Source organism: Emys orbicularis, chromosome 4 (genome assembly GCF_028017835.1).
Source record: "Emys orbicularis isolate rEmyOrb1 chromosome 4, rEmyOrb1.hap1, whole genome shotgun sequence".
Lineage (NCBI taxonomy): Eukaryota > Metazoa > Chordata > Testudines > Emydidae > Emys > Emys orbicularis.
Genome location: NC_088686.1, coordinates 133,985,236 through 134,012,153, shown reverse-complemented (window position 1 = coordinate 134,012,153; position 26,918 = coordinate 133,985,236). Strand labels below are relative to the sequence as shown.

The 26,918-nt window shown below is 44.6% G+C and overlaps 1 protein-coding gene across 3 annotated transcripts in view; it reads left to right on the top strand.

Annotated features, from left to right (window-relative positions):
- The window catches only part of ANKS1A (ankyrin repeat and sterile alpha motif domain containing 1A), a 162,575-nt gene that overhangs the window by 115,034 nt on the left and 20,623 nt on the right, over window positions 1-26,918 (top strand). For 2 of the 3 annotated variants that reach the window (XM_065404507.1, XM_065404509.1), the window contains exon 1: window positions 7,564-7,767. In XM_065404507.1, coding sequence (XP_065260579.1) covers window positions 7,564-7,767 — 204 coding nt within the window. Of the gene's footprint in view, window positions 1-7,563; window positions 7,768-26,918 lie in introns of those variants that run through there. The other variant, XM_065404506.1, reaches the window with a different exon arrangement.

Genomic DNA, 26,918 nt, shown 5'->3' with positions numbered 1-26,918 from the left:
ACTGGTCTCCGTACACCCTCAGAGGAATCATAGACTCATAGACTCATAGACTTTAAGGTCAGAAGGGACCAATATGGTCATCTAGTCTGACCTACTGCTCTGTCCAAAATGTTTGTCTCAAGCTTTTTGTTCTCCTGTGATGGCTGGTGTGACCAGGAGGCATTTTCCTTCATGTGCTCCCTGCCTGCCTGCTTCTTCTGAGGTGTTAATTTGCCTTCCTCCTTGTAGTATATAGACATAACACGATTCCTTCTAGACAGAAGAAAAATCCATCTCTTAAATAAGATTAAGATGAAGAAAAACATGAGTGTCTGGGTTCCCAAGACAGCTAAACGAGTTGAGCCATACAGCAGAGTTCTTTAGAGCAAAAGTTGGATTTCATTTCCTGGGAATTACTCAGTCCATTCTCTCCTCTCCCCTCTCCTCCTAAGCCCAAGAATGGAAAGCCAGAGTGAATTTTTCAGTGCCCATTCGGAGCTGAGTAAGAAAACACATTTTGTTCTGTAGAGGTTCAATTTAGGCTTTGATCTCAAACGTTTTCTCTCTCAATCTTGTAATCTCACTTAACAAAAATACCTGGATTTAATACAGAGATGAAGGTATCAGGGGTTGCCTCTAAATTCATATCTCCAGCTCTGTCAGCCAGTTGTCTTGTATACTGTGGCAGCCAGCTATGTAAGGAAGTATAAAGAAGTCTCATTTTCCAATCCTGTGTGGCTTGTTTCAGCACCCAGACTCCCTAGAACGAACTTCCTTATTGTCTTCGCGTTGGAGTCTCTTGTAGGCTCCTGCAAATATTCTACAGATTAAATCTATAAATAACATTTCTAGATGCCTTGGAGCAGAAGCCCTTGAACAAAGCTTATATAGGACTCTGCCTTGGAAGGATGGAGGATCCTTTTCAGGCCCTCCAGATGCCAGTCCTGCTCTCTCCCCTGGGAAGACAATGAAAAGGCATTGATGCTCGAACATAAAAGATCTTCTCTGCCTCAGGGATGCACTAAAATTCGCTGTTATGAAGCCTATGATGGGAAATGATTTTCTGGGAAGCTCATAATGTCTCTGCAGATGGGATAATAAAAAACCCTCCACTCTTATGTCACTGCCTCTAAATATGAATGGAAGATGGCTAAGGGCATGGTAGAATTAGGTAAGGAAGCATGGCTTAGTGGTTAAGGCACTGGGCTGGGATTCAGGAGATTTGGTCTCAAGAATTCTCAACTCAGGTACAGGCTCCCTGTGTCCTTAGGCCAATAGTTTAATCTCTCTGTACCTCAGTTCCCCATGTGTAAAATGGCAGATACTTCCTTTCTCTTACCCTCTGCCCTCTCTGAAAGTGTGAGTGTAATAAGTGCTTTATGGGCAGAATTTAGGATGATGCCCACTGCTGGTCAACACTTGTAATGCAGTGGCTATGGCCTCGTCTCGTATGCTTGGCGCTTTGCAGGCTGCTCCTGGCAGACTCTCCAATTTGTCCAAAGATCAGCCTCAATGATACTCTTTTCCTTTCGTGTTAGTCAGATGCAGAAGCAGCAAGCGAGGGAAAATAATAGTACTGCATGTCTCCAACATAATCTAAGCTGACTTTCTTATGGCAGAGACTTTTCTGTTCCCCTGGATTGCTCCCTAAACATTTATTCTCCCTCCCCCCCCTCCCCCTGCCTTTAACCACCAGCAGCCAAAGGGAGGGCTAGTGAAAGCTTCTGTTTGCCTCCGCTCCGCTGTTTTGGAGGAGCGACACATGAGAACGCGAAGGGGGGCTTCACAGGGAGAAATCCTGCCTTTTTACATTTTCCAAACCCAAAATGCTTCAGTGGAACAGCATCTCCGCTCCGATAAGGTGCTAATATGTATCTGTGCACATAGTGCATGTCTGCCATAGTGAACCTTAGCTTATTGCAATTTGCTGCTTGGATTTTGCATTGGCCAGGAGGTACCCGTCATTTGTTCAGTGGGAGTCTATCCTGTGACTGCTGTAGATCTTCTGCTTACTGATTAGGACTTGCCTCTCAAGTCAAATAGCACTACAGCATGTGTGCGTTGAAATAGGATATATTTTAGGTCCAATCCAATGATGACCAGTTAGCATCTTCCTTTGTGACAGCCCCCCTTCGCAGGACTGTTTGTAGCCATAGCCGGGAGTTTGTTTGATTGACGTCATTAATGAGGAGGCCTGAGGAGAAGGGATTCCATTTTTGCTTCAGCTATTGTGCAGGGAGATCTTGGTAAAATGGACACTTGTTTTTCAGAAATGGGCTGACATGTGCAGCTGCTTTGTTCTTAACCCATACGTTTTCCTATAGGCTGTGCTGTATTACAGATTTCCTTTAGATCCTCTGTGTAGCAGCTTCTCTAGACATGCAGGTGGAGAATTTCAGCATTTTTCCAGTAGAAAAATGTTCCATTTTCTTTTTCCCCTTTCCTTCTCCTTTCCCTCCCACCCCCCAAAATGATTTTTAGTGGCTGGGACCTGGCGAATGCATTGCCAGCTTCTTCCTGCCAGGAGGCATGAGTGCAGCTGTCTTGGAAGTGGTTAGGCCAGAGCTAAACCTTTGCATCTCTTTTGTAGTTTAACCTGTGTTGTGCAGTATGTCTGCTGAGCTGTACTCATGATGCAAGTCGTCTCACGCATTCAGAGACCATGACAAGGAGCTCCTCAGATTTATTTTGACCTCTCCCAGAGCAGATGGCGTTTGGGGAGAGTATCTGTAGTCAAATCCCTGAGTTTCGCACCCTGGGGTGCTAGTTTGCCCTGCTCAGTGTGTTATGGAACTAATCTGTTCTGAGCCCCTGCTTTTTCCAGCTGCATTACTGTACTTATCTGATCCTTGTTTTGAAGGGAAGAGAGGGCCCAACAGGAAGGAAAGATGGTCCAGTGGTTAGGGCACTAGCCTAGGACTTGGGGGACTGGGGTTCAAATCTCTGCTATACCACAGACTCTCCCTATGTGACCTTGGGCAAGTCACTTAGCTTCTCTGCCTCAGTTCCTCAGCTGTAAAATGGGGATAATAGCCCTGCCTTGCCTCATGGGGAGGGCAGGGGAGGAGAGGGGATGTTGTGAGGAATACATTTGAGACACATGCAGATAGTAAGGTATGGGGGGAGGGATAGCTCAGTGGTTTGAGCATTGGCCTGCTAAACCCAGGGTTGTGAGTTCAATCCTTGAGGGGGCCATTTAGGGATCTGGGGCAAAAATGTGTCTGGGGATTGGTCCTGCTTTGAGCAGGGGGTTGGACTAGATGACCTCCTGAGGTCCCTTCCAACCCTGATATTCTATGATCTAACTATATGGCCCCCGTTACCAAAGATAAATAGATGGCTTTCTTTTTTAGTGTTTGGGCTAGAACTTATTGCTCAATCAACAGGAGTCAGACTTCTGGTTTCCCAGTGGGGCTTGCGGAAGATGACCTATTCTATCCAACCTACTTCTTGGCCGGATCCCAAGGGTGGGGTATCTTAGACCAGGGAAAAAACCCTTCTGTCCAGTTGAATCGTATTCATTGATCTGTGTCTGTAAGTGCTTTTCAATGGCTTGGATGATCAAGAAATCCCGGCTCTTAAAGAGCAATATATTCTCCACGTCAGCTCCGTCTTAAAGCATTTTTTTGGCCTGGGAACAAAAAGCTTTGTATTGCTTCAATGATTTAGCCTGTGGTCTGTATCCCTGCAGAAGTTGGTGTGTTTTGTGCAGTCTCGCGTTTCTTATTTCGACAGCCTGCTCTTGATCATTTCTTCTGCACAGACGTTGCCTTCCCATGTGTTGAAAAGGCAAAAAATATCAGGGGCGGGGTAGGGTGGAATGGCTTCCTTGACGGAAACTCAACCCCACCACCCTGCAGCTCCCTAGCCCACAGCAGCTCTGGCTGCTGGCACTGGGAGGCAAGACCTGTATGATGTCCGCTGGTTTACAGTGATTTGTCAGGCAGGGTTTCTCTCTCCAAGCCAGAGGAGACGAGTGGTCTCCGCGCAATCAATCAGCCTGATGTAGGTGGGGGGCTTGGTGTACTGGACAGGGAGTGTATCTGGGACTCTGTGAGTTAACTGTGCAGTTAGCTGGAGACACAAGCTTGAAACGTGGATGGCATTTTACTGGACAAAGAGGGAGGCTCATTAGCATTCTGTATTTGACTAATCAGTTTTAATCCCAGTAGTGCTCAACACTGGCTATATTTCCTGCATCTGAGAGAACTAATGGCTAATTGATTTAGATCTCTTTGCCTATATATCCTGTTTAATGGGCTTGATTTGGTTTATAGCCCACCTTGAGGGATTGGAGGACATTTGGCTAATGGTCTGGCCCATCAGACCCTGTTCCATCCTTCTTTCAGTGCCAATAATTGCACTGCTTGAAGTTTGGCCCTCCTACCTGTGCATCTTGCATCTGAACTGTACTGTCGGACTGCAATGAAGACCAAGAACACAGCCCGTGATTTTCCTGTAGACTTATTATAACATAAATTGGTCATGTCCTCAGTTCCAGACAAGCCATGTTAAAACACCTGTTAGACCCTGTGCATAAGTACAGTCTACTCTAAGGAAATTTCTTAGGGTTTGGACCATATCATCCTCTGTGTGGCATCAAGCACACTGTCAGCACTTAAATAACCATTGCCAGGTGTTATTACATGGGAACTTTTTTCCATAACTGGACCCTTCTGGGGGCTCACTCAGCCCTAATACCTTCACGCTTTTAAAGCTTGTTGCGTTACCTGGGGTAATGACTACGTGGAATTTAATACCTTGGTCCTGTTTTGTTAAGATTGCTAAAGAGCAAGTGTCATCAGAAATATAATTAGTCTATTTACTCTTGTGTTAATATCTGAAACCTAGGCCAGACTCTTAGCAGAAATCATAGCTCTGCATATAATTTTATCAGGGTTGGGGGGAGCTGGTTAGATTTAGGACTTGGAGTCTCTCCACTTTCTCTGTAAACTGAAGTTGTGATCAGACTTCTGTTACAGCTGTGACCCAAGGGAGCAATGTAGGGGGTTAATTCACTCTTCTCCCGCTTATTATATGCAGACATAAATTATTCAAGGGCATCTTATGCTTCTCTAAATAATGCTGGCAGACTTCAGATGTTTGATCTCTGGGATCCCCCCCCTCCCCTCACTGGTGTTAAATATCCAAAATCCAGCCTCTCCCCTGACCAGTTTTGCTGGCATCTCAGCAAGTTTCAAGATTTGACTGTCACTCCACTGTTAAAGACAGAAAGGTTTGCAAATATACCAAAGGCTGAGTAAATATTTTTAAAAAATCCAAGGAAGGAGCTGACATAGCCTCAGTCCCCCTCACTGATGCCCAGCTGCCTCCACACACACTTGTATTAGGGCAGCAGGAAATTTCTGCACCTCATACCCGATAAATTCTAAGCAAATTGCAAATCACTTCAAACTGTCAAAGCAAACCGGTAACATTGTTTTTTGAAAACCAAGCCATGTAGCTCATCGTTGAGTAAATATTGAAAAGTCGGCAATTTCAGCTTGACAATTACAAAGCTGCTGTCTTCCTCCCCCCTCTTCTCCTCTCCCTCGGCAGCTTCTATAATGAAGTCTGATCACTGCTGGTACATTAGATGGAAATGCTGGGAGGAGGAGGGAAGGGGAGGGAGAGGCAGTGTGAGAGCAAGAGACAGGACAGGGAGTGGAACAGCAAGCGTGGAGCTCCCTGCCTTCAGACAAAGCGCTCTGCTGCAGCTCTCTGCAAGGGCGCACCATCGATTGCTTGGCACAGACCACAGCTGTCTGGCTGCTTACAGACCAGAAATGATAGTGGGGAAGGATGGAGTCCCTGGGCAAACAGGAGCCTGCTGCTTGAATTCCAGGGTTAGATGCTGTTCCTCTGCACGGACGGTGTTAGGCAAGGGAGACGGAAAGCTTTCTTGAGCTCTGCATCCCGGGTGCGGCAGTGTGCGTTAGAAAGGCTGGCCAGCTCTCTAGAACGTATTGATCACGGCTTGCTTAGCAGAGGAACTCTCCTGTGGACCAGCGGAGCAGTGGGATCCCTGACTCCAAGATCTTTCTGATAACGCAGTGAGCTGTGTGTTGTGCAGGCATTGCTGGGGGTGGGAAGGATGTCTTGGAATCTGCAGAGCGACTTCAGTTGATGAGAAGGTTCAAACCAAGAAACCCCGGGTTCCTGGTCCTCTTTATTTTGCATATGCCCTTGAAAGACGGATGTGCTAGGAAGCTGGAGAAATTCTGCGTGTCTTGCATACCAAATCCTCGGAGTGGGATGCAAAGGTCGTCTCTGAACTTTTCTTTCCTTGGCATATGTAATGTCTTGAAAATTTCTAGAGGAAAGCAACGAGTTACTGGACTCTTTTCTCAGGGTTGGGGAAAGGAGAGTTTGCCCATATGGTTTCTGTAGGGCATTTGAAGAATGAGTTTCTCATTTATCGAATGGCTGAAAGGAGGTGCCGGGGCATGTCATGGACATGAGCTACTGCAGGAAGAGGGGAGCGTGTGTGTATGTTCGCTTTCCTTTTTATTTTGGCTTAGTTATGGAGCAAAGAACTAAAATGCCTCCTTCCCCAGAGCTGCATTCCATCTGATTGTGTGGCTCGGACGGCATCATCTGCATTTAGATGAGAAAAATGAAGGAAGGTCAAATCCAAGCCTGTGCGGAATACCTGGCAGGACGGAATGCATTGGGTGGAAAATGTGCTGATTCCTCTTTCTCTCTCACTCTTACCCAATGCTGCAGTGTAGTTAGTCGCTCCGGTCTAGGATGTTGAATCTGATGCCCAGCCCAGTCAAAGCAGCCTGAAGGGATGTGGTGCCTCTGGATGGGTGGTAAAATAACAATGCCAGGACTCCTAAACTCAGTCTTGCTGTCACTCGTGCCTCTGCTCCTCGTAACAAAATAGCAGAGAGGACCAGTTACCATGGTTTGCCTATTTCGGGACTGTTTAGGGAAAAAAAGTATAAACTCTTCCTATCTTCTGCTGCAGTTTGTGTGCTTTATTTCTGTCTTGCATGTCTTCCTGTGGACAGCTGTTCTCTAGTCTGGCTGCTGCTACCGCTTTTCTGAAAGTCCGTCGTGTCTGTTTGTCTCTCTCAGCTGCATGAAGATGTATTTTCTCTCTAGCTGCTTTGTGCCTCCAGTATTAATGGCCCTTCTCGCTGGCCTGGTGTACAGAATATTGCACCTGAAGTTGCATGGACGAAAGGACCCGCGCGGCTGTATGTATTTGTGAGCGCTTTCTCACCATGGTCTTGCACCTACACTTGTGACTTGGGATGCCTTGGGTGAAAGTTTGCTGCCCCCTGAGATGAGACAAGGATTTGATCAGCATCCCTCTGGGGGCTGGGCTTCGCTCGTATGCTTGGCAAGAAACGTGCGTAAGCCCAGAAAGCCATGCATGCAATGCCATGGTCCCCGAAAGGGTTCTAAACAGCTTACTCTTGCAGGATGTTTTTGAGTATAACTGGGATACAAATTAAAGCCTCAGTCCGTGGGCAGCACCAGGAGCTTATTGTCCATGGTCTGTGTGTGCAAGAAGAGTTGTCTACCCTCTGACTTGTACTGTGGTCATAGTTTGGCTTCTTTACAATAGTGACTATGATGTGGCAATGCCATCTCTCTTCCTCAGAGTGCCGCTGCTACCGACTTAATGGTTTTTCCCTTTTCAAGCGTCTGCCGATTCCTCTCTCGTCAGGTTCGCGGATGCTGGAGCAGAGCGTCGGGGAGTGGCTGGAGTCCATCGGCCTGCAGCAGTATGAGAGTAAGCTGCTTTTGAACGGCTTTGACGATGTCCGCTTCCTGGTAAGTAGCTGTGTGGGATTTTGGCCAAGTTTTTCCCCAGCATCCATAAACTTGTTACAAGGCCCTGTGTAATCTGCAGCAAACTGGACCTATGTTCTGTACCAAGGACCCTTGGATTCTGTGGCACTCCAATGAAGCAGCTGCTGGAGGTTCAGGAGATAAATTAAGGAAACATGGAGGGGTAGCCTGGATTATTCATTTTCATATTTAATTGCAGCTAAATCACATTCATCTGCACTCATCAGCAGTGGGGGAGCTATTCCATGCATAAGGGGGTGGCATAAAAGATCGTTTTGGATAAGTGGCTTTACAGAAAAAACAGAAACTGACAGCACTGGCACCAGGTATCTCCCAACTTCCGTGTAGACAAGATATCTATGCCCTTCTTCCCACATCCTGGGGACCCCTAAGACTGACTGTCTGGTATATTGTGTTCAGTTGAACCAGAGCATCTAGCTTTTTCCAGACAGATGCTAAGACTTTTGGCTAGGAGGGAATGCTTTAAGAAAATCTGTTGTTTGTCTCCCCATTTGTCAAGCTCTCGCGGAAGTCCAGAGTCTAATCTCTGGGCCTGATGCAACTCTGAGTTGGATCGGGATCTCTCTCACCTGTGCATGTAGCATTCCCCTCACTATTGAGTGTAATTAAAACAAATCTAAATGAACCTATTTTGAAATGAAGGCAACAGGATATGTCTGGATTTCCCAGTCATACAGGGAAGCTTGAACTAAGGGCGCACTTACAACAGGCAACCCCCACTCCCAAGTGGCCTCTTGAGAGTATCCTCAAGGTTTCCATTGGCTTAGGTTAGCCTTTAAAGATGAACCTCTAACAGGCAACCAGTCTTTGCTGGTCTTTTAGGTGGACTCTTAAAGGTCAACTGCAGCTGACGTGTGGCTAGAGAGGTGCCCTCAAAGTGGAGTCCAGAAAGTGTTTTCTGCTTGTGAGTTAGCCCTCAGGGATATCCAGGCTTGGCTTCTCTGGCTTTGCTGGAGGACTGGAAAATGAGGGTCAAATATTATTTATATGTATTGCCTTTGTGCCTAGGAGCCCTAGTCATGGGTCAGGAGCCCTTTGTAAAAACAGTCCCTGCCCCAGAGAGCTTAAAATCTAAGTAGTGACCTCCCAAGCTGCTGCTTTCCTCAGGGCATGTCAGGAGAGGATGTTGTCACTCCATCCTCTTGGCTTTGCTAAACCTTGTTAGTGTAATTTAAACCCATTTTAATAGTTGAAGATGGAAGCGAAGCCAAGTTAAAGTCTATTCTGAGTGTGGAGAGAACTGCAGCTCGGGCTTCAGTCCACTTTAATGTCATTATCCCGCTCCAGTCCACCTGCAAAATCAGCCAAGTTGAGACATGATGGCTCTACTGCTAAGAAAGAGGGAGGGGGAAAAAAAGGAAAATAACAGGTTTTTTAAAGTGAAATAAAGGGCATAATACAACTTTCCTTGCTTTGCAGTTCACCTTTAAATCACCTGTATATCTAAGGTTAGTATTGCCACATCCAGAGTACAGTGCTATAGCATTAAATGTGTGGCTAATGCCAAGGTAACATCAGCGTCAATGCCTCCACTCTGTGCTAGCCGGGAGCGTTCTCATGGAGGTGGAACTCGCTCCTTATAATTGCGTGGTTCTGGTCTGCTCTTGATTTGATTAAGAGAAACGCAGCGGCTTTGCTGTAAGAAAGGGTGTTCCAAAGGGAACTGTGGACCGTGAAAGACAACAAGTACAATAATGTATTTGCAAATGGAGGACTTCTAAAATGGTGCGCACTGTTCAGAAAGTCAGAGCTAGTTCAGTCTTCTGTTGCTGAGAGGGAGTTGCTGGTGCTCTCAGAACTGCTTTCGTGCAGATGAAAGTGGTGTACAATACTGGGGTGCTAGATTACTACAGTGAGTTTGACAAAGGCGTATTCCAAAGCGCTGTGCGTGTGAGGAAATCAATCGTGTTTGTGGTCTGAGTGAAGCCTTTCACCCACTTGTGAGCCTGGAACACAGCAGCCGTTCAGTGCTGCATGAGGTACTTTGGGAGGTGAGGGGGAGAAGTGGAAAGACTCGCCTTCCCTGTGGTTTCAACTGGAGAGTTTAGTGAGGCAGAAGATAATTATCTGGTTGGGCTGTAGCCTGGACCACAGGATAAATATTCCTGTGAATGACATGGGGCCTGGAAGGCGCACTTGTATACTGTAAATATAGCACTCTTACCCAGCAAATTTGCTTCCTGTTGAGTATTCAGTCAGGTCTCTTTGCTTCTGTGGCAAATGACTTTCATTCCCTTTGCCTCCGGTTAGCTCTACAGAGCCAATGCAGCTCTAAGACGGTGTCGGATTTTACTGTAGCTCATGCATCTTCAACAGAGCATCTGCACTGGCCACAGCTCGTGCGTGCTCTCTCTCTATATAGATCTGTATCCAGGTGGACATTTTATCTCAGCCCCTCTTATGTAGGTCTCTTCCTATGACCATAGATCACTCTTGTCTTTAGCATCTTTCTATTTTTGCCCCCATGTAAGATTTTCCCCTCTGTTTGCCTTTCTATGAAGGTTATAATTAGAGTTTATTTAATTAATTTTACTCTGACCTTTTTGTGCTGCTTGGCTGTCCTGTGTAAATGAAACTGTCCCATTGTAAGCTGTCTGCAGTACCGTGGACAGCTCCACCAGGCAACAGTGCATAGATAGTAGAATTATCAGCCTTTGCCAGTTTCACCAGGACTCTGTGGTTTGAAGAAGCTGTGTGTCCATTAACCCTTCAGCTGCCTGAAGCATTGGGCGCTCCTGTGTTTCAGGTAGTGTTCACATTAGCAGTGTGCCTAGTGGTGAGAACCAGGCTGGGGCTCAATAGGCTCCGTCCAAAGATTTGACATCAGTGCGAGATGGGGCAACTTGATTGACCTCTGGGCTGCTTTACTCATGTGTAAAATACATACCTCTTGTGGGCCATAAGACTTACTGTTCTTGCAGTCTTGTGATGCTAGATCTCTGCACTTCTTTCTTTTATTGTTGCTAGTGCCTCATTGTGTGGTTGCTCTGGAGATGGTAATGGGCCCCCCTGTTCAGGTAATTTGATGGTGGTTTGGCTTTTGTGAAATGGGTGGCTGAGCCTCAGTCTAGGCCCTAGTGCACAGGTGCCTCTGTCCCCACACCACGGCTATCAGGCGTGGCACTAGTTGACACTGTGGTGCTAGTCTTTGTACAAAGGGCAAATGTTGAGTGGGCATGGAAGTGAACTATCTTCTTGTCCCCCAGAGGGGATCCCTTGAGGTCAGGGTTGGGCACATAAGGGGAAACTCTTACTGCCGCTGTGCCTGTCTTGAATGACTAGAGCCCTTCGCTCTCTAGAACTCAGCCCAGCATAAGGTAGCAAAGAATCGTATTTAAACCCTAGCTACTGGTGTTCCTTCATTACTCGTCCCTCGTTACCAGTGAGCAATTAGTGGGATCCATGTTAGGGCTGGGTTGCCTTTCCTTTGACTGATTGGAGCTTGAAGCTGGTACAGTAAGCACAGTAGGAATGTACAGGTCTTAAAATTCTTCTCCACTTCTTGTTCCAATTTGTTTTCCTGATGCTCATTCATAGCGCAATGCCGTCAGGCGCTGTACATATGAGGGACAAATTATTTAGGAGTATTTTTTCAGTGATGGATTTGCACTAAATCAGATTGAATTATTAAAGAGGTGGTAGATGTTAGTGTTTGGAAGTCTAACGCAATGGAGTTATCAAAGGTTTCTGATGTGTTCGTTAGCCCCCACAGAATCAGCCTGTACATGACTTTTCTCCATGACTGAATGTTTCCTTTATTAACAGCCTAATTTTTCAGCTCTAATGAAGAATGTTTCTAACTGAAGAGGGATTTTTTTTTTCTGGAGTTCTTAAGCAGTTTTTATGTGAGGATTAATCCTGATTAGAGCCTCAGAAGTGAGCCTCGAAATATTCAGTGTAAAGAGTAGCAAAGAATGCTGGGTAATGGCTTACAAATTGCCAGATGGGCTATAAGGCTAATTAAGTTTTAGTAACAAAAATTAAAAAGTTGGCATCTTTTGATATTGAAATGTTCTTGTTGCTTATATTAGATGCTGCATCACATTATCCAAAGTAGATCATGTTGCAGTTTTGTTTTCAGTATGCAAAGAATGTTTCCCTGGATGCCTTAATCCCCAGGTGGCCCATTTGTGAGCAAATAACAGGCTCTTAAACGTTGGGTAAGCAAGAAAACATCACAAGAACAAACAGTTACATGTGTAACTGCTGCCAATCTGTCATATGGTTATAGCGTCCCAGAGCATCTATTTAGTCTAATTTCCCTTTGAAAGGTGTTCAGTTTACAGCCCTGGTTTAAAGCAGAATTTTAAAAAATATTCTAACAAAACTACAGCCTGTCTTGGGGTGACAGGAAGTAAATCCAGTATGTGCTTGTACAATTTCATTTGGCAGTATTAGTTCGTTTGAGCAAAATTAAACATTACAATATGGAAGAGAACACACAGCTGTTTCAGTGTATTCTGGAGCAGGGAAAACCATTTGCAGTAAGTTTCAGTGAATGTTGTGTGGAGTTGAGGGAGGTTATTTAGGGGTTGAGGGAGAAGGGTTATTTATACAACAGAGTTCACTGCCCATGACGGTAAGATGACCTGATCGCTGCAAATGGCTTCCCATGGGAAGAATGAGTAGAAGTAAAAACTCAGTAAGATCACTTGAGGAAACAAAGGGCTCCTAAATGTCACCAATGTGCAGTTAGGAAAGAGGGTCTCTGGATACCTCAGGGTGCGATCTCATATGCAAGGCAGTGTTGGCTGGGTCAGTACTTCAATGGGAGTCCTTCAGGGAAAATCCAGGTAGTGCAGGAGCTGGCATCTCAGTAGGTGACACCTTTCCCTTTAAATCAGTACCGAACCAGCACCTCCTGTGGTGGCAGCAGCCACTGTGCTGTGACAGGGATGATTTTTTGAATAAAATGCAAAACCAGTGTCCTGAAAACCTTGGGCTGCCAAAACTCCTGTGATGCTTTTCAGAAGAGCAGTTAGCCCCCAGGTGTCCTAGTTGCATACCAGTTTGGGTAATTACTGTTCACCTAAAATCCAGTTGGATCAGGTATTCTTAATTTGCCATTCTAAACCACTGTGCAGCATGGTTCGATACTTGCTTCGCTCCGAGGATGGGTGTGAAATGATTTCTGAATACGTAGCATGTTAATCATTTTGGGAAGAAAGGTGTTCCATGAATGTAATAGATTTTTTAGATTAGATGTTACTGATCTAATCTGGGAAGGCAGGAGGGCTCAGGGGGTTCGGATTGAGTTTGTTTGTGGAGTTTCCAAGAATAGCAATCGCGTTGCTTTCACAAGACCAGAGATCAGTAGGTGACCCACAGCCAGCCTCCCTCTCTGGTCTGCAGATGTACAATCAGCCGTATTGCTGCAGTCTAGTAACAGCTCTGTGAAAATCATATCTCCAGCAATGTAGTGGAGAATCAATGTGAGCTGAAAGGAGGTGGTCAGTTAGTTTGGGAATCAGCACGTTTTCCCCTGTCAAGGTGCACTTATGCCTTTTAATGAGTGGCGTTGAATACCAAAAGAGTCTTTGGAGAGCTCTTTTCCCCCAGATTTATCATGAAGAGACAACCGTTTGAGACATAAACTGTAATGTGAGCCATGAACCTTTTATAGGTTTTCCAATAAAAAGAAAAGATGGAGTCCATTTTAGTGAAAAGCTGTGATGTACTGTAACTGAGGAGCGGAGATTTCTCCCAGTCGCTCTGCTTTTAAGGCTCTGGTTTAGGAATGGAAAACCTCTACTTATAGCTATGTGTAAAACCCAGGCTTTCTATGTCCGGAGGCTGCTTGGCTTCTGCCACTGCTCAGTCCCACTTTGATGAGAGCTGGTGAAATATGACATTTACTGCATAGGATTATAGTGAATCTCTCACCTGAACACGGTGGATTTGATTTAAATCATTAGTCAGGAAGACTCTATTTAATCATGGGTTTCTACATAAAAGTGCATTCTTGTTGGTTGTTATAACCTTAATACATATTCTTCACAACTCAGAGATAGATGTAGGTTTCATTTTTAGAAGGAACACACTATACATTTAAGTGATTTATTTTGAAAACTTTTCTGATTAGTTTTACAGCTATATCAGAAAATGAATGATTGGTTATTTCATTTACCAAAGGTAATTGAAGCAGATATTTATGAAGTCACTGGGAGGTGAACTATCTCCAGTTCAGCAGGTTAATCATTAATATTTGGAGGGTTTTCTTGCCAGGCTGTATTAGGAGGAGAACATCACCCGACAGACATTTGAATTGTTTTATTTAACTAAAACAACAATGTTATGTGTTCTGGATTTTTTTCTTCAACAGTAAACATATAATAATTTAACAAAACAAGCATATGAATTTTTGAATTTAAACAGTCAAGTTTTTTAAAATCAGGTTTGTTTTTGTTAAAATTGTTTAACTAAAATAGTTAAATGAAATAGTTAAACAACAACAAAAATTAAATCGACTGTGTCAGCCAGGTCAATGTGAGAAACTTAAAATACTGGCTTCTGCAGCTAACTCAGTCGTCTTCACCTTCATTTTCCTGTTTGTTCATAATCTGGAAAAGAAAAACAAGCTTTCCTGCTTTTTCAGGTCCCAAACGATTTCTCAATTTGGAACAAATTAGTCCAAAGGAAGAAAATATTCTTTCTACACTGGCAGAAGACGCTACTGCTGTTAAAAGTGAGATTATCACTTCAACAGTCTCTGAATCCAAGTGCTTAAGTGACTTCCATCAGTTCACTGGTGCGACTTTCTTTAAAACAGCAAACACATTTCTTGAATGGTTCTTATTCCCAAACTGGGTCTCCTTTACGGCCTGCTGCCATTATAGGTTTTCCCTTCTGGTGAGAGAATCATATGGTAGATCTCAAATCAATGAAGGTTACACTCAGAAAGACCTCAAGACTTCTGGAATATGCCACTCAAACAATTTCACTTTTGTTTCTAGTCCCTTCTCACATTTATCTCCAGACTTCTTCTCCTTGTCCAGATCTATTCCACCCCCAACAATCTTCTATTCATTGAACTTTTTGAAACTTTGCACTTTTAGAGAGAGGTAAGGGATTGACTCTGTACACAAATTTGCAGAGGGACAATAGGGTTGAGGTCTGTTATTTCTCACCTCTCTCTATTATTTATTTATTTAAAAACATTTTTGCTGTTAACAAGCATGTTATCTCTGGAGACACAAATCCACAGTTTGAGAACTGCAAAACTAAGGCCTGGTCCACACTAACCCCCCACTTCGAACTAAGGTACGCAATTAACGTAGCTGAATTCGAAGTACCTTAGTTCGAACTTACCGCGGGTCCAGACGCGGCAGGCAGGCTCCCCCGTCGATGCCGCGTACTCCTCTCGCCGAGCTGGAGTACCGGCATCGACGGCGAGCACTTCCGGGATCGATTTATCGCGTCTAGACAAGACGCGATAAATCGATCCCAGAAGATCGATTGCTTACGGCCGGACCAGGAAGTAAGTGTAGACCTGCCCTAAGCATCTCTGATGGTATCTTCTAGACTGAGCACTGAGTCCCATAGGGTAAATAGAAAGATTAACCGAACTAATCTATATAGGAACCCCATAAGATTGGGTCCCTAATCCATGAACTATTGGAACTCATTTACAAAACTTTCTTAAACATTACATGAATATATTGTCTCATACTATAGAATTAGAATTTATAATCCCTATTCCATGATGAGAGATCTTTGAGCTATAATGGATCTTAATTAAAACTATCTTTAGATAGGTTTTTTCCTCAAAAAGCATTTTATCAAAAAAATCTGATTTTAATAAAAAAAATCCAATTTTTGATTGATTGATTTATTAAATAATTGATTTTTATCCACCCTGCCTGAACACTATTTGGAGTCCAGAAAGAAATGGGCTTTTCTGGAGGAACACAGATTTCTTTGGGGATTAATTATTTGTTGATTTTCATAAACCAGCAACGACACATACAAAAGAGTAAATGACTTACAGATTGTATATGTTTCCAAATATTGCATGCTTCATGGGATCGCCAACAGAATTGTGCAATTTTGTAACTTGTCAAATCTGCAAGATCAGACAATACTTGACCTAACATGTTAAGATGGGGGTACCAGTAATAAAATAGACAGACATGAATAGCGAGATGAATGCAGTGTTGTTGTTGTAGCTGTGTTGGTCCCAGGATATTAGAGAGACAAGGTACCCTTAAATATCTAGGAGAATTGTGGTCTGGGTTCGTCTTAGAGTTCTTTATAGTAGGTGGTGTCGAGAGTTGTTGGTTGGCCTCGCTAACATAGTCTTCATGGTTGAGGACTATGATGGCGTTCCCTTTGTCTGCTGGTTTGGTCACTACCAGGAGTTTAAGGATATCATCAAATCTTTGCCCAAACAACTCGGGGAGAAACGCTACAAACTCATTCCCCACGAACTCGCCTCAGAGATCTTCTACATGCTTCCCGAGATGCACAAACAAGGGAACGCTGGCAGAACCATCATATGCTGGCCACAGCACTCTTACTGAAGGTACATCAAGACTCGTGGAAACCATCCTCAAACCACTCAGTGCACAAAGGGCCAGCTTCCTCCACAACACAACTGACTTCCTCACAAACCCCGCAACATTAACAACCAGACTCAGAACACCATTCTTGCCACCATGGATGTCACTTCCCTACCCACCAACATCCCTCACAATGACGGCATAGCTGCCTGTCTCAAATATTTACAAGATAATGGACAACCCTCAGATATTCACCCAAAACACATCACCAAACTCATCCATTTCTTCCTCACCCATAACAATTTTACGTTCAGCAAAAAACATTTTGTCTAAATGATGGGGTCAGCCATGGGTTCTAGGATGGCTCCTTAATATGCCAACCTCTTCATGGGCACCTTGAAGAATTTCTGGACAAATGCCCCACAAAACCAATGATATACCTGAGATACATCAGTTATGATTTCATCCTCTAGACAGTCAACTGAAACTCCCTCATAGATTTCCACCACAATTTCAACAACCACCACCCGTCCGTTAAACTCTTTGGAACACTCCCACACTAGTATAAGCTTCTTGGACACCATGATCAGTGTCAGCAGCGGAACCCTACAGGCAACTATATACAAGAAACCCACGGATCACCCCACGTACCTTCATAGATCCAGTAACCACCCCCAACACACCAAGAAATCTGTTATCTACAGCTATGCACTCAGATACCACATAGTGTGCTCCAAGGAGGAAATCAGGGATATGCACCGTAACATACTCAAAATCGTCTTCACCAGAGACACCACACCAGAGAAGATCACATCATGGATCAGGCCACCCAAATGTCCTCAGAACCAGCTTAAATACAGAAATAAAACCTCCTCTAACTGCATACCCCTAGTTGTCACCTACCACTGCATACTGGAACACATACACGGTATTGTCAAATAACTACAACCCAAACTCAATGGGGACCCAAACTCAAAATCTTTCCTGAGCCCCCTCTTCTGGCCTTCAAACAACCCCGTCCCCTAGCCTCTCCAAGCTCATTATCAGAAACAAGCTCCCCACAGACCAGGACACATCAACTCAAAGCGACACCAGATCCTGCCAGAAGAAAAGAAGCATAACCTGCAGACCTATCTCAAATGCTGCAGTGATCAATGCACCCCACAACACACCTTTCAAGATTCATGTGTCTTACACATGCCTGCCACATCGTGTAATGAATCTCATCCAGTGCACTAAATGCCCCAATAACTATGTGGGTGAAACCAGACAATCACTATGTTCTCGAATGAACTCACACAGGAAAATGGTAGACACAAACTCCCTATTACCTGTGAAAGAACACTTTCCACAAAGTGATCACTCTGTATCTGACCTCTCAGTCCTTATCAACAAAGGAAACCTGCACAACACTTTCAAAAGATGAGCTTAAATTCATAATTTTGCTAGTCACTAAAAATCATGGTCTTAATAAAGACATTGGAGTTCTGGCTTATTACAGCAATCTGTAACCCACTAACTCCGCTTTTTGTCATATGACTAAAGGGGAGTTAATGGGCCATTCATCTTTAATGGTCCCTTAGCTCATAGTTTAGTATTAGTAGTTAAAATATCTGTTCAACCTCGTATTTAGCTGTGACCCTTTTAGTACCTTTCCCAGATCTGAGAAAGGGCTCTATGTCTCTCTCACACAAACAGAAGTTGGTCCAATAAAAGATATTACCTCACCCACCTTGTCTCATGAATAGGGAGAGAAAGGGAGGAGGAGACTGGGAGTGTGGGCAGAGGAGAGGTTAGCTGTAGTGGAGGTCTGGCATTCTTTGAGCCATCTCAACGTTTTTATCCTAAAGTATCTAGAAATGGGCTCAAAATTTCTTTGAAATCATATGATTGCTCTCCTCACCTGTAAGAGATTTTTTTCCTATGGCTGCAAACTCAGACCGGTCCGGATGCCACTGCTCTGTTCTGGGCATAAGCATACTCTTCCACTGCTGTAAAATTATGCGCTTAAGTGATCATTGCAACTCCAACTCTCTGTGGCAGAGTTAAACCCAGTTTAGTAGGTAAATAAACCTAGGATATAATTTTCATCTGAGGTTTGACTGCCGAAGCTGAGCACTATTTAAACTCCTGCATAGAACCCCACAAATTTGATCTGTGTTTAACACTCTGCTGATAGCCTGAAAGCTTCCTCAAAGTTTCTCTTCACACCAGTGCCTCAGTTACTGTTTCTCTTATTAGGAAACAATGCATAGCCTCCTATCATTTATAATCCTAATTGTGTTCCTGCTTGCGATAGGAGGAAGACTCTGTATGTTCATGCCTATCACAGGAATACTGTTGCTTTAAGTTTAGGGATAGATAGAGTTTGTCAACTTGTTCTCTGCTGGTAGCCAGAAAAACTGAGGAGGGAGAGGGAGGGACTGAAAGCATTGATGATGTGATGAGTGGAGTTAAACATGACCTTGGCACAGCCATGGATAGTATGGAACACTATCCCTAATGGGATGTTGCCTCTGCATATGAAGATTTGTAGGATTGAGCCCATTGGCGTGTCACGTCTGTCCCAAAATGGTCTCTCTATTTGAATTCCCATGTAAATTTTGTTTGTTTAAATATTGCCCTGCTGCTTGCAACCCAAACCTTGTGGCATTTTAAAAACCTTCAAGTGAAGCTGACTAGTTTTATAGTGAAATGCACAAAGGAAACTTCATGAATAGTTAAACTAGACTTTGATAGCTATTTGGGGTTTAATCCAACAGGGCATTTGTAACATGTTTAGCAACGTAGTCCTTTTTGTTCGGGATTGCAACCATCAATATTTTTCCTGGGCTGCTTTCTACTAGGGGTGGACCTGAAAAGAGCAATCTCATGCCACTTATTTCAGGCTGCACTTAATCTGTGGTCCTAGGAGGAGCGGGGGAAAGGTTCAGAAATGGCTTTTGGCCTAGTTTTCCAGAATGAGGCCTGAGTTCTCCCTTAAATACAGCCACTAAACTGAAGCACAGTTATGTCTCTGGAGAAGATCCCTTATTCCTCTTCCTAGGGAATGTTCTTACAATAGCTCTATTTCAATAATTCTGAACAATGCTGTAAAAGATGTTCATTGATCATTCGTCTTATTACTCTTCAGCATGAGTCATTTAGTCCAAGGGGAAGGCCTTCCCTCCGTCACCCCTTTCCTAACCACTGTGCTTGCCTTCATTGCTGCATTTCTGGCTGGGGGCAGTTGAATTGTGACATTTCCTTTTAGTATAGGGCTTTGATTTGGTGAGCAGCTTGCTTTACTAGGGAAGGATTTTAAAAAAATAAAACGTAGTTTGCCGTTTTCAATTCTGCTTCCTTGATTTCTAACCCACTGGAATGTTTTCCTTAGAGAGAAAATAGTGTTGTTGTTTTTTTTAATGTGTGATGGATAAATCCAACCTAATTGCAGTTGCTAGTTGATCATAACTCAGTTGTATCGTGCTGACCTTGCCCTAGCAAATGTAGCTTTTGCAAATAGGATAGAATGCCAGGCAGACTTGCATGCCAAGCAGCATTCTTCTTATACTATTAATGAATCAGACCCATGAGCACATCCAACAAATCACCAGCCCCACTGATTTCCAAATGGAAGAACTTAACAGCTGCCTAAACTCAGAGCTTCCAGGCAAGCTATTGCCTCATCCCAAATTTGGGGAGCCAGGTAGTGGGCCAGATGAATAACACCCATAAAAATTAAAAATAGGAGAGCCCCTGGTGGTTCATTCAGTGTTAAATAGTGTGGCTAGATTTAGAGAGCCAGACAGTTGTTTTTGACCAGTAATTGTAGCTATGTTAGGGAATAATCGAATCTCATGCTTCAGGGCAGAAGCTAATCACAGGGGTCAGGAAGGAATCTCCACCTCCTTAACCTCCATGTCTAGCACTGCATGAGTGGCCAGGTCCCTTATATTTTTCAGGTATTTTTAAAGGCTTTTTCCTTCCCCTGAAGTACTGAGTATTTGCAGCTAGACAGCTTAACAGGTTCACAGTCTGAGCCAGTGGGGTACATCTCCCGTTTCCTGGTCGTTGCACATTTGTACTGTGGCTGAATGTTTTTCAGTGCAACTATATTAGGATCTCGTGAAGAAAGTTAGCTTAATGGAATGAAGATCATTTTGTCTTTTTGCTCAGGCCTCGATTCCTGGAGAATGTGTAGAAAGCACCTAACCGTGATTCAATGAGACAGCGTCAGAAGCAGAAATCTGTTCTCCTCATGTAGTGCCTTGGGCTCCTAGGACTTCATTTTTTAATTGGAGGGCATTAAAGAACAGGGTGTTCGCAAATAATTCAGAGTTCTGACATTAATTTGACTAAATGTAATTTAGTGTCAAATCAGATTAGCCTGCAGTGATCTTCATTACAGAAGCGCCTTCGTCTTTTCCTGTCCTCCTCTTTCGTGTATGTGTGAGCAGAATGCAGAGCTGAGGCACTGGCTTGATGGAGCGGAGCAGAGCTAAAATGCAGGTTTATTGAATGTCTGCTAGGCTCTGTTCACTTTGGAATACATATTCCAGGTTTCCAGGCAGCACTGTTTGGAGAGAGCACTCGCTGCTGTTGAGATGGTCGGATAGACCCAGAGCTGGCTTGTACGGAGCCACCTCTCCTTCGCTTTGAGAATCTGTTTACTTGGGTGCTAGAAGACAGTGCTACTATCCTTCCCTATGCCTGAGATCAGCATGCATCACTCTGGAGCATGGCCATCCCCTGACATCCTGAATCTGAGAATTCTAGGTTTGTTTTGCACGCTCAGCTCATGTAACTCCCTGGCTCAGCATGCACCCCATTGGGCAACTGCCAGCCTTTTAACATGATCTGAGAGGCTCTGTCCTAAAGCGTTTTCTGGATTTTTTATGAAGCTTGTCATTCTATGGGAGCAATGTGGGAAAGACTTGAGTTACTTGTTCATTCCAAGAAAGTCCTACACTGAGTGATCTGCTGGCGAGTCCATATGCGTGTAAGGTTTTGTTGCTTTGACATGCAGTAAAAATTGCCCGCATTGGGGATTTGAGCTAGTTACAGCCATTGGGACAGCTGCATCAGTGGAAACGCCAAGTAAAACAGTATTTGTGTTGATCTGCATTAGTGCTGCTTGTCCTGGTTTCAATCAGGAGTGAGCTTCACTGATGCAAATCAGTTTTTGGCCAATCTACTCTGTGGGTTTGTATTGGGGCAGTTATGCTGCAGACTTGCCATTGAGGGCTGTAATAGGGGCAAATCCCCATTGTAGATAAGGACTCAGTATAATGAGGTCTCTGTCTTTGATTCAGTCTCTCCAAGACCCCATCTGCATGGTGAAATTTGCTGTCCTGAAGCCGTTTTCGATATGTGGTCTTGTAAACCGTTTCAAGTAACTGTTTTTTGCTGGTTGCTGTGGATGGAGCAAAACCAATTCCAATTTAAAGATGGAGGCCAGTGGGACTCTGCCTCTTGCCTGAGATCTCAGATGGGGTCTGTCAGAGCTATTCTCTAGATTAGGCAGTAATCTGGAGCTGAGCAGGGTTTTTTCCCCATGTACAACTGGATGGCAGCATTGTCACCTGAAATGGTTTTCATTTATTTTACAGCGTAGTTGGTGCCCAAGAGTTGATTTAGCCAGGTTATATGTCATTATCTATCATTCCCCACCAGTGCTAATGTGTCAGGAACACACTTTTGCTGAACGGCAATACAGGGCGCTTCCTACCAGATGTCAGTGGAGGGCTTTGAAATAAAGGGAGAGGAACTTGGTCGCTAGACTGATTGTGGTGGCCTGGATGAGTCTCCTTGGAGATGTGTGGAATTGAATCCTCCTTTCACGCTGCACGACTGCTCTTCGGAAAGGTGTCTGAGCGAGCCTTGATTCATGCTGTGAAATGCTATCTTTTTGACAACTCTCCAGTGAGCTCTGAGAGTGCAGCTTGGAGAGTCAAGAGTTTTGCTTTTCTCCTAGATGGTGTATGTAGTTTGTCCCCTGGAGGGAGCGGCATGACTCATTCAGCCACTGAGTGATCGGTGAAATGGCACTGGGGCATAGTTGTACAACAGCATTGGGCCGGAAGAGCCTTTGTGCAAGCTACTGGATAAGGTGGATCAAGCAACGCCACAGCAAGCATCTTGAGTGAGGGTTTTATAAACCTTATCCAGGAAATTGAGTGGTGTTGCAGGGAAGCAAGTTGTGTAATGGGAGCTCATGTGTTGGAAATGGGGAGAGCAGGAGAAGGATCTTAGTGAGGAAAACACTCTTTTTACCAACAACCCACACACCAGTGAAGACATGACCTCTTATTTATATTATGGTAGCATTTATGAGCCCCCAGTCTTGGGCTGTGACCCCGCTGTGCTAGGTGCTTCACAAACACAGATTGGACTAGACCGGCCCCAAAGAGCTTACGACGTACGTTGAATCCCTATATAAAGATCGCTTATGAAGTATCTGTGGGCTGTTCACCAAGACATTTATTGTAGGCCATGCTCTGTCCCAAGGCATTAGATTGATCAGTGAATTGAAGATGTAGAGTGCTCCGTATTATCTTACTGAAGCACAGGGTACCCTATATTGCTGGGTGTGCTGTCCCGGGGCCCAATCCTGCCTCGTGCTGAGCTCCCAACAACTCCTGCTGAAAATGGTGATTGTCGAGGATACTGTACCTGTGGCAGAATCATGACAGTAGGAGAAGCATTTCTCTGTCCATCTTGCCACAAGTTCATCAACCTTCGGATCTGTGTTTTATTTCCCTCTGCTTCTTCCCTTGTTGATGTCTGTAGTTGTAGTTCAGGATGCACACAGGAAAGGAAACACACATTTAGTTGAGGGCACAAAATAGAGCCCTGGTTATTCACAGAGCGTTGATTGCAGAATGGCTAATACACAGAACCCCGTAAGAAATCTGAAATTAGCATGCAGCCATTTCATTTTTGCTTCATTTTTTTTCCCCATACACATTGGGATTGTTACAGTGGTGACGGAGGGAATTAGTCATGGTTGTCAACTTCAGGCAATTTCATTGAGGGGAGGAAAAAATTTACTGCTGCTTTAATGGCATTTTTAATGCTTATTGGCCCCCGAGCTACTAATGAATTGAAAGTAAGTATTCTCTGAACTGCCAGTTTTGATCCACCTACTTTGCTTGGCAAAATCCACTCTGTGCGATGGGTGGCATGAACTTCAGATTGTTGGTGGCAAACTTTTAATACCTTCAGTCTCTCTGTACCAGCACTTCTAGATATGCACTGGGAAAGCAAGTGGTTGAGGGGAAAGCAGGATGTAGAAAATATGGAGGAGTGTGTCCTAGTGATTAGAGCAGGGATGTAGGCACCAGAGCTTTTGGGTTCTAGTCATGACACTGCCACTGGTTTGTTGTAGTAAATCATTCGAGGCCTGATTTTCAGAGGTGCCGAGCCTCTAGCTGCCTTCGGTTGGAGACATGAGTGTTCAGCACTTGTAAAAATCAAGCCCTTAGCCTCTCCGTTTCTTTTCCTCCATCTGTAAAATGGCGGGTAGTGCTGCCCTCTGTGTTCTAAGCAGTGAAGGTTTTCGGTGAAAAGCCATGAAGTGCATAACTGTTGTACTACATTTTGACTGATCAAAATGTGTACTTGTTTCTAGGACAAGCTGCCAATTAGCCCATTAACAAGGGTGAGGCTGTTTTATTCTGTCAAGCAAGGTGTAGTAATACTTAGCACTTCTATTCTCCAAGTGCAAAACCTCCCACTCTCCTAAGAAGCAGGCATATACCACTATTCCCATTTGAAGATGGGGAACAGAGGCCAAGGGGGCACTGTGACTTCCCTGAGAACAGAGAGGGCGTCCGTATCAGAGCCAGACTTAAGGACTCCGAGTTCTTGGCCTCCAGTTCCGTGCTTGGATGGGTTTGCACACCCGGACTGCACAGGTGAAGCGTGATTGCATGAGGCTAAATGTGAAGCTTCCATAACCTGCTGGAAAGTATAGCTTTCATGGCACTAACCTCGGATGGATGCTGGGGCAAGCTATTTCCTTCTGAACTGAATTGCAGTATTGTCACGCTCCCTGAAATAGCTTCCCTTTATCCAATCTTTCCAAATTCAGCTACGTCCGTTACATTCAGAGTGCTGCCCTTTAAGACGCTGTTCGACCCTGCAATTGAACAGTTTTTACAAGCCTGGCAGCAGCAGCAAATCGGAGCTCAGATGGCAGAGCTCAGCGCTTCAGATCCTCTTGTGGGGCGTGGAATTGATGCTGCTGCACTAGAAGGTGGTGGGTTACGCCAAGTACTTCGATTTGTTACCGAAGTGTGGCTGGCCTTGAGATCTAGAGTCGGGTTGTGATGCCATGTGGGGAGTCTGTGTAGGGCCCCCTTTGCTGTCCAGAAGGGACATGGCAGATGTGCTCCGTTCTGAGTGTGCAGCGGGGAAGTGAAAGTGCTTCCATCCACTCTGTGATGAGGGTGGGAGGCAGTGCAGCTCCAGCTGGAACAGAGAGCCCCAATGTCTGGGCCTTCGGAGGTGGCAGGGTTGGGATTTCAGATGACATCACACATCGCCTTCTTCCAGAACAGAATTTGCACTTTCCAACCACCTTGAGGTGCTCTTCGTTGGGTACTCACCAGCTTTCCTGGAGTTGCAGAGCTATCCAGCAATAGGCATGCAAAAAGCAGCTATAGACTTCAGATACAGCAATGTGTGTAGCATTGTGGTCTATGTGGGATGAGTCTGCTATCCTCTGTTCAATTCCCAGCAAACTGATCACCAAAAAACCCACAACAGATCACAAACGCCTCTGCGGCCAGCAATAATTTTCCCCTTTGGCAGTCTTAGCAAGGCCCATGGAGTCTGAATTCCCCTGTCATCCCTAGGGGAGCTCCTTCCAGGTCCGAATTGAAACATGCTGGCGGAATGGTTTGGAGGAAGCTTGCTTTGGCCGCCACCTGTTCTGTATTTGTGCTAGTCATCCAACATCTTTTCCCAGTGCTAAGTTCATAAAGTCTGTCAAGTTTCCATCTTAAAATTTAATGGAAATGATTTCACCAGCAGGGTTTATCATGTGTCTCAAAGAAAAGTGACATAAGGTGGTAATTCTAGCGTGTCTGCAGCGACCTCGGATCGAGGGTGGGCATTGCTCTGTTACTATTCATGCTGGTCAGTGAGTTAGCAAATGTCTAGCATCTTGGGTAGAGAACTAGTCAAGCAGCCAAGTAATACTCTGCAGAAAGTGAATCGGTAGTAGAGATTCTGGACAATGCAGATTCACCTGTGCCCTCTCAAATGAAGATTAAAGGCAAGGGGGTTGCTTTGACTCCTGTAATGACTGGACCAGGCTATCTTTTCTGTTTCCTGGATCCTGTTCAATCTGGCAAAATTACGATGAGTTTCCTCATTTGCTATTTTAATAGTTAGCATTCCCTATACCCGGTCTGTCCTGCCATCCAGGGCCTGTCTTTGGAGTGCAGGCTTGCTAACAGAAGCAGAGCTCATATTAGTGTGAATTTAGCTGAGCAGCTGGGACTCATTAAACTGTTCTGCTGTCTGGATGAGGCTACATGTCCGACGCAGAACTCCTTTTGCCTTAAGCTTTTCATTGGCTGGAGAGGGAGGATGGAATGAGGCCAGACTGTGCGTAAGATGCAGCATGTGAAAACTGGGTAGTTAAGTGCTTGCAGAGTGCCCTGTTGGAGGAGAAATTCTGGCAGATTTCAGCAGCTTCGCTTTTGCCATTTCACTTTGGGGTCACTAAGCAGCAAGGGGAGGCTATCTTGGCACAACGTGGTCTTTGACTTTGTGTTCTTCCTTTTAATGAGACACCTGAAGATTTACAGGATGTCTAATTACAATGCAATACATCAAGCGAGACTGAAGCAGACCCTCTCTTCAAAAGCTTGTACTTCCATAGGCAGGTCAGGTGCACAATTAGTGACTCATTGCTAAGGGATCACAGATTAGCATCTTCTTGGACCCTGCCCTGTAGCATACTGTCTATCTTCCACTGTTTAGAAAGTACCTAGCAAGCTGGGAGCACTACCACAGTCTAAATAATAATGCTTAGTCCCCCGTGGTTGGGGGAAAGATAAAAGACAGCATTTCAGTTGTCAAGATGATTGAAGAGTAAAGCTGCTGTTTAGAAGGTGCTGTCATCAATGGCTTGTATTCCCATAGTCAGAACACCACTGGTGTGTGTATGCACCCCCCTACACACACACCTATCTGTACCAGTGTTCTCACCCCAGGAAATGTTTGTATTGCATTGTTGGCCTTGATGTGAAGGGGATGCTGCTCAGGTGTTCCAGTGCTCGCCCTTTGGACTTCCCTGTCACTTCCTTTGGAGGAGCTCAAAGCACTTCAGACATTGAGTTTAGGCTGAGCCTTGCCCGCACTGAATCAGATGGTTATCCCTACTGTACAGACGAGGAAAGTGAAGCAAGGACTAGGGTCGTGATCTCCTGGCTCTTGGTCCTGTATCTGAACACTAGGAAAATCCTGTAATAGCAGAGCCTCTCCCCAGTTCATGCTCTTTACGTCAGTCACAGAAGTGGTACGTTTCATGTTTATCAATAAAACCTGCAGTTGGGAAGTAGGCCCGTTCAGTAACATTCCGGTTCTGCCTGGCAAGAGAGGATTTCCAGAGATTCTGTA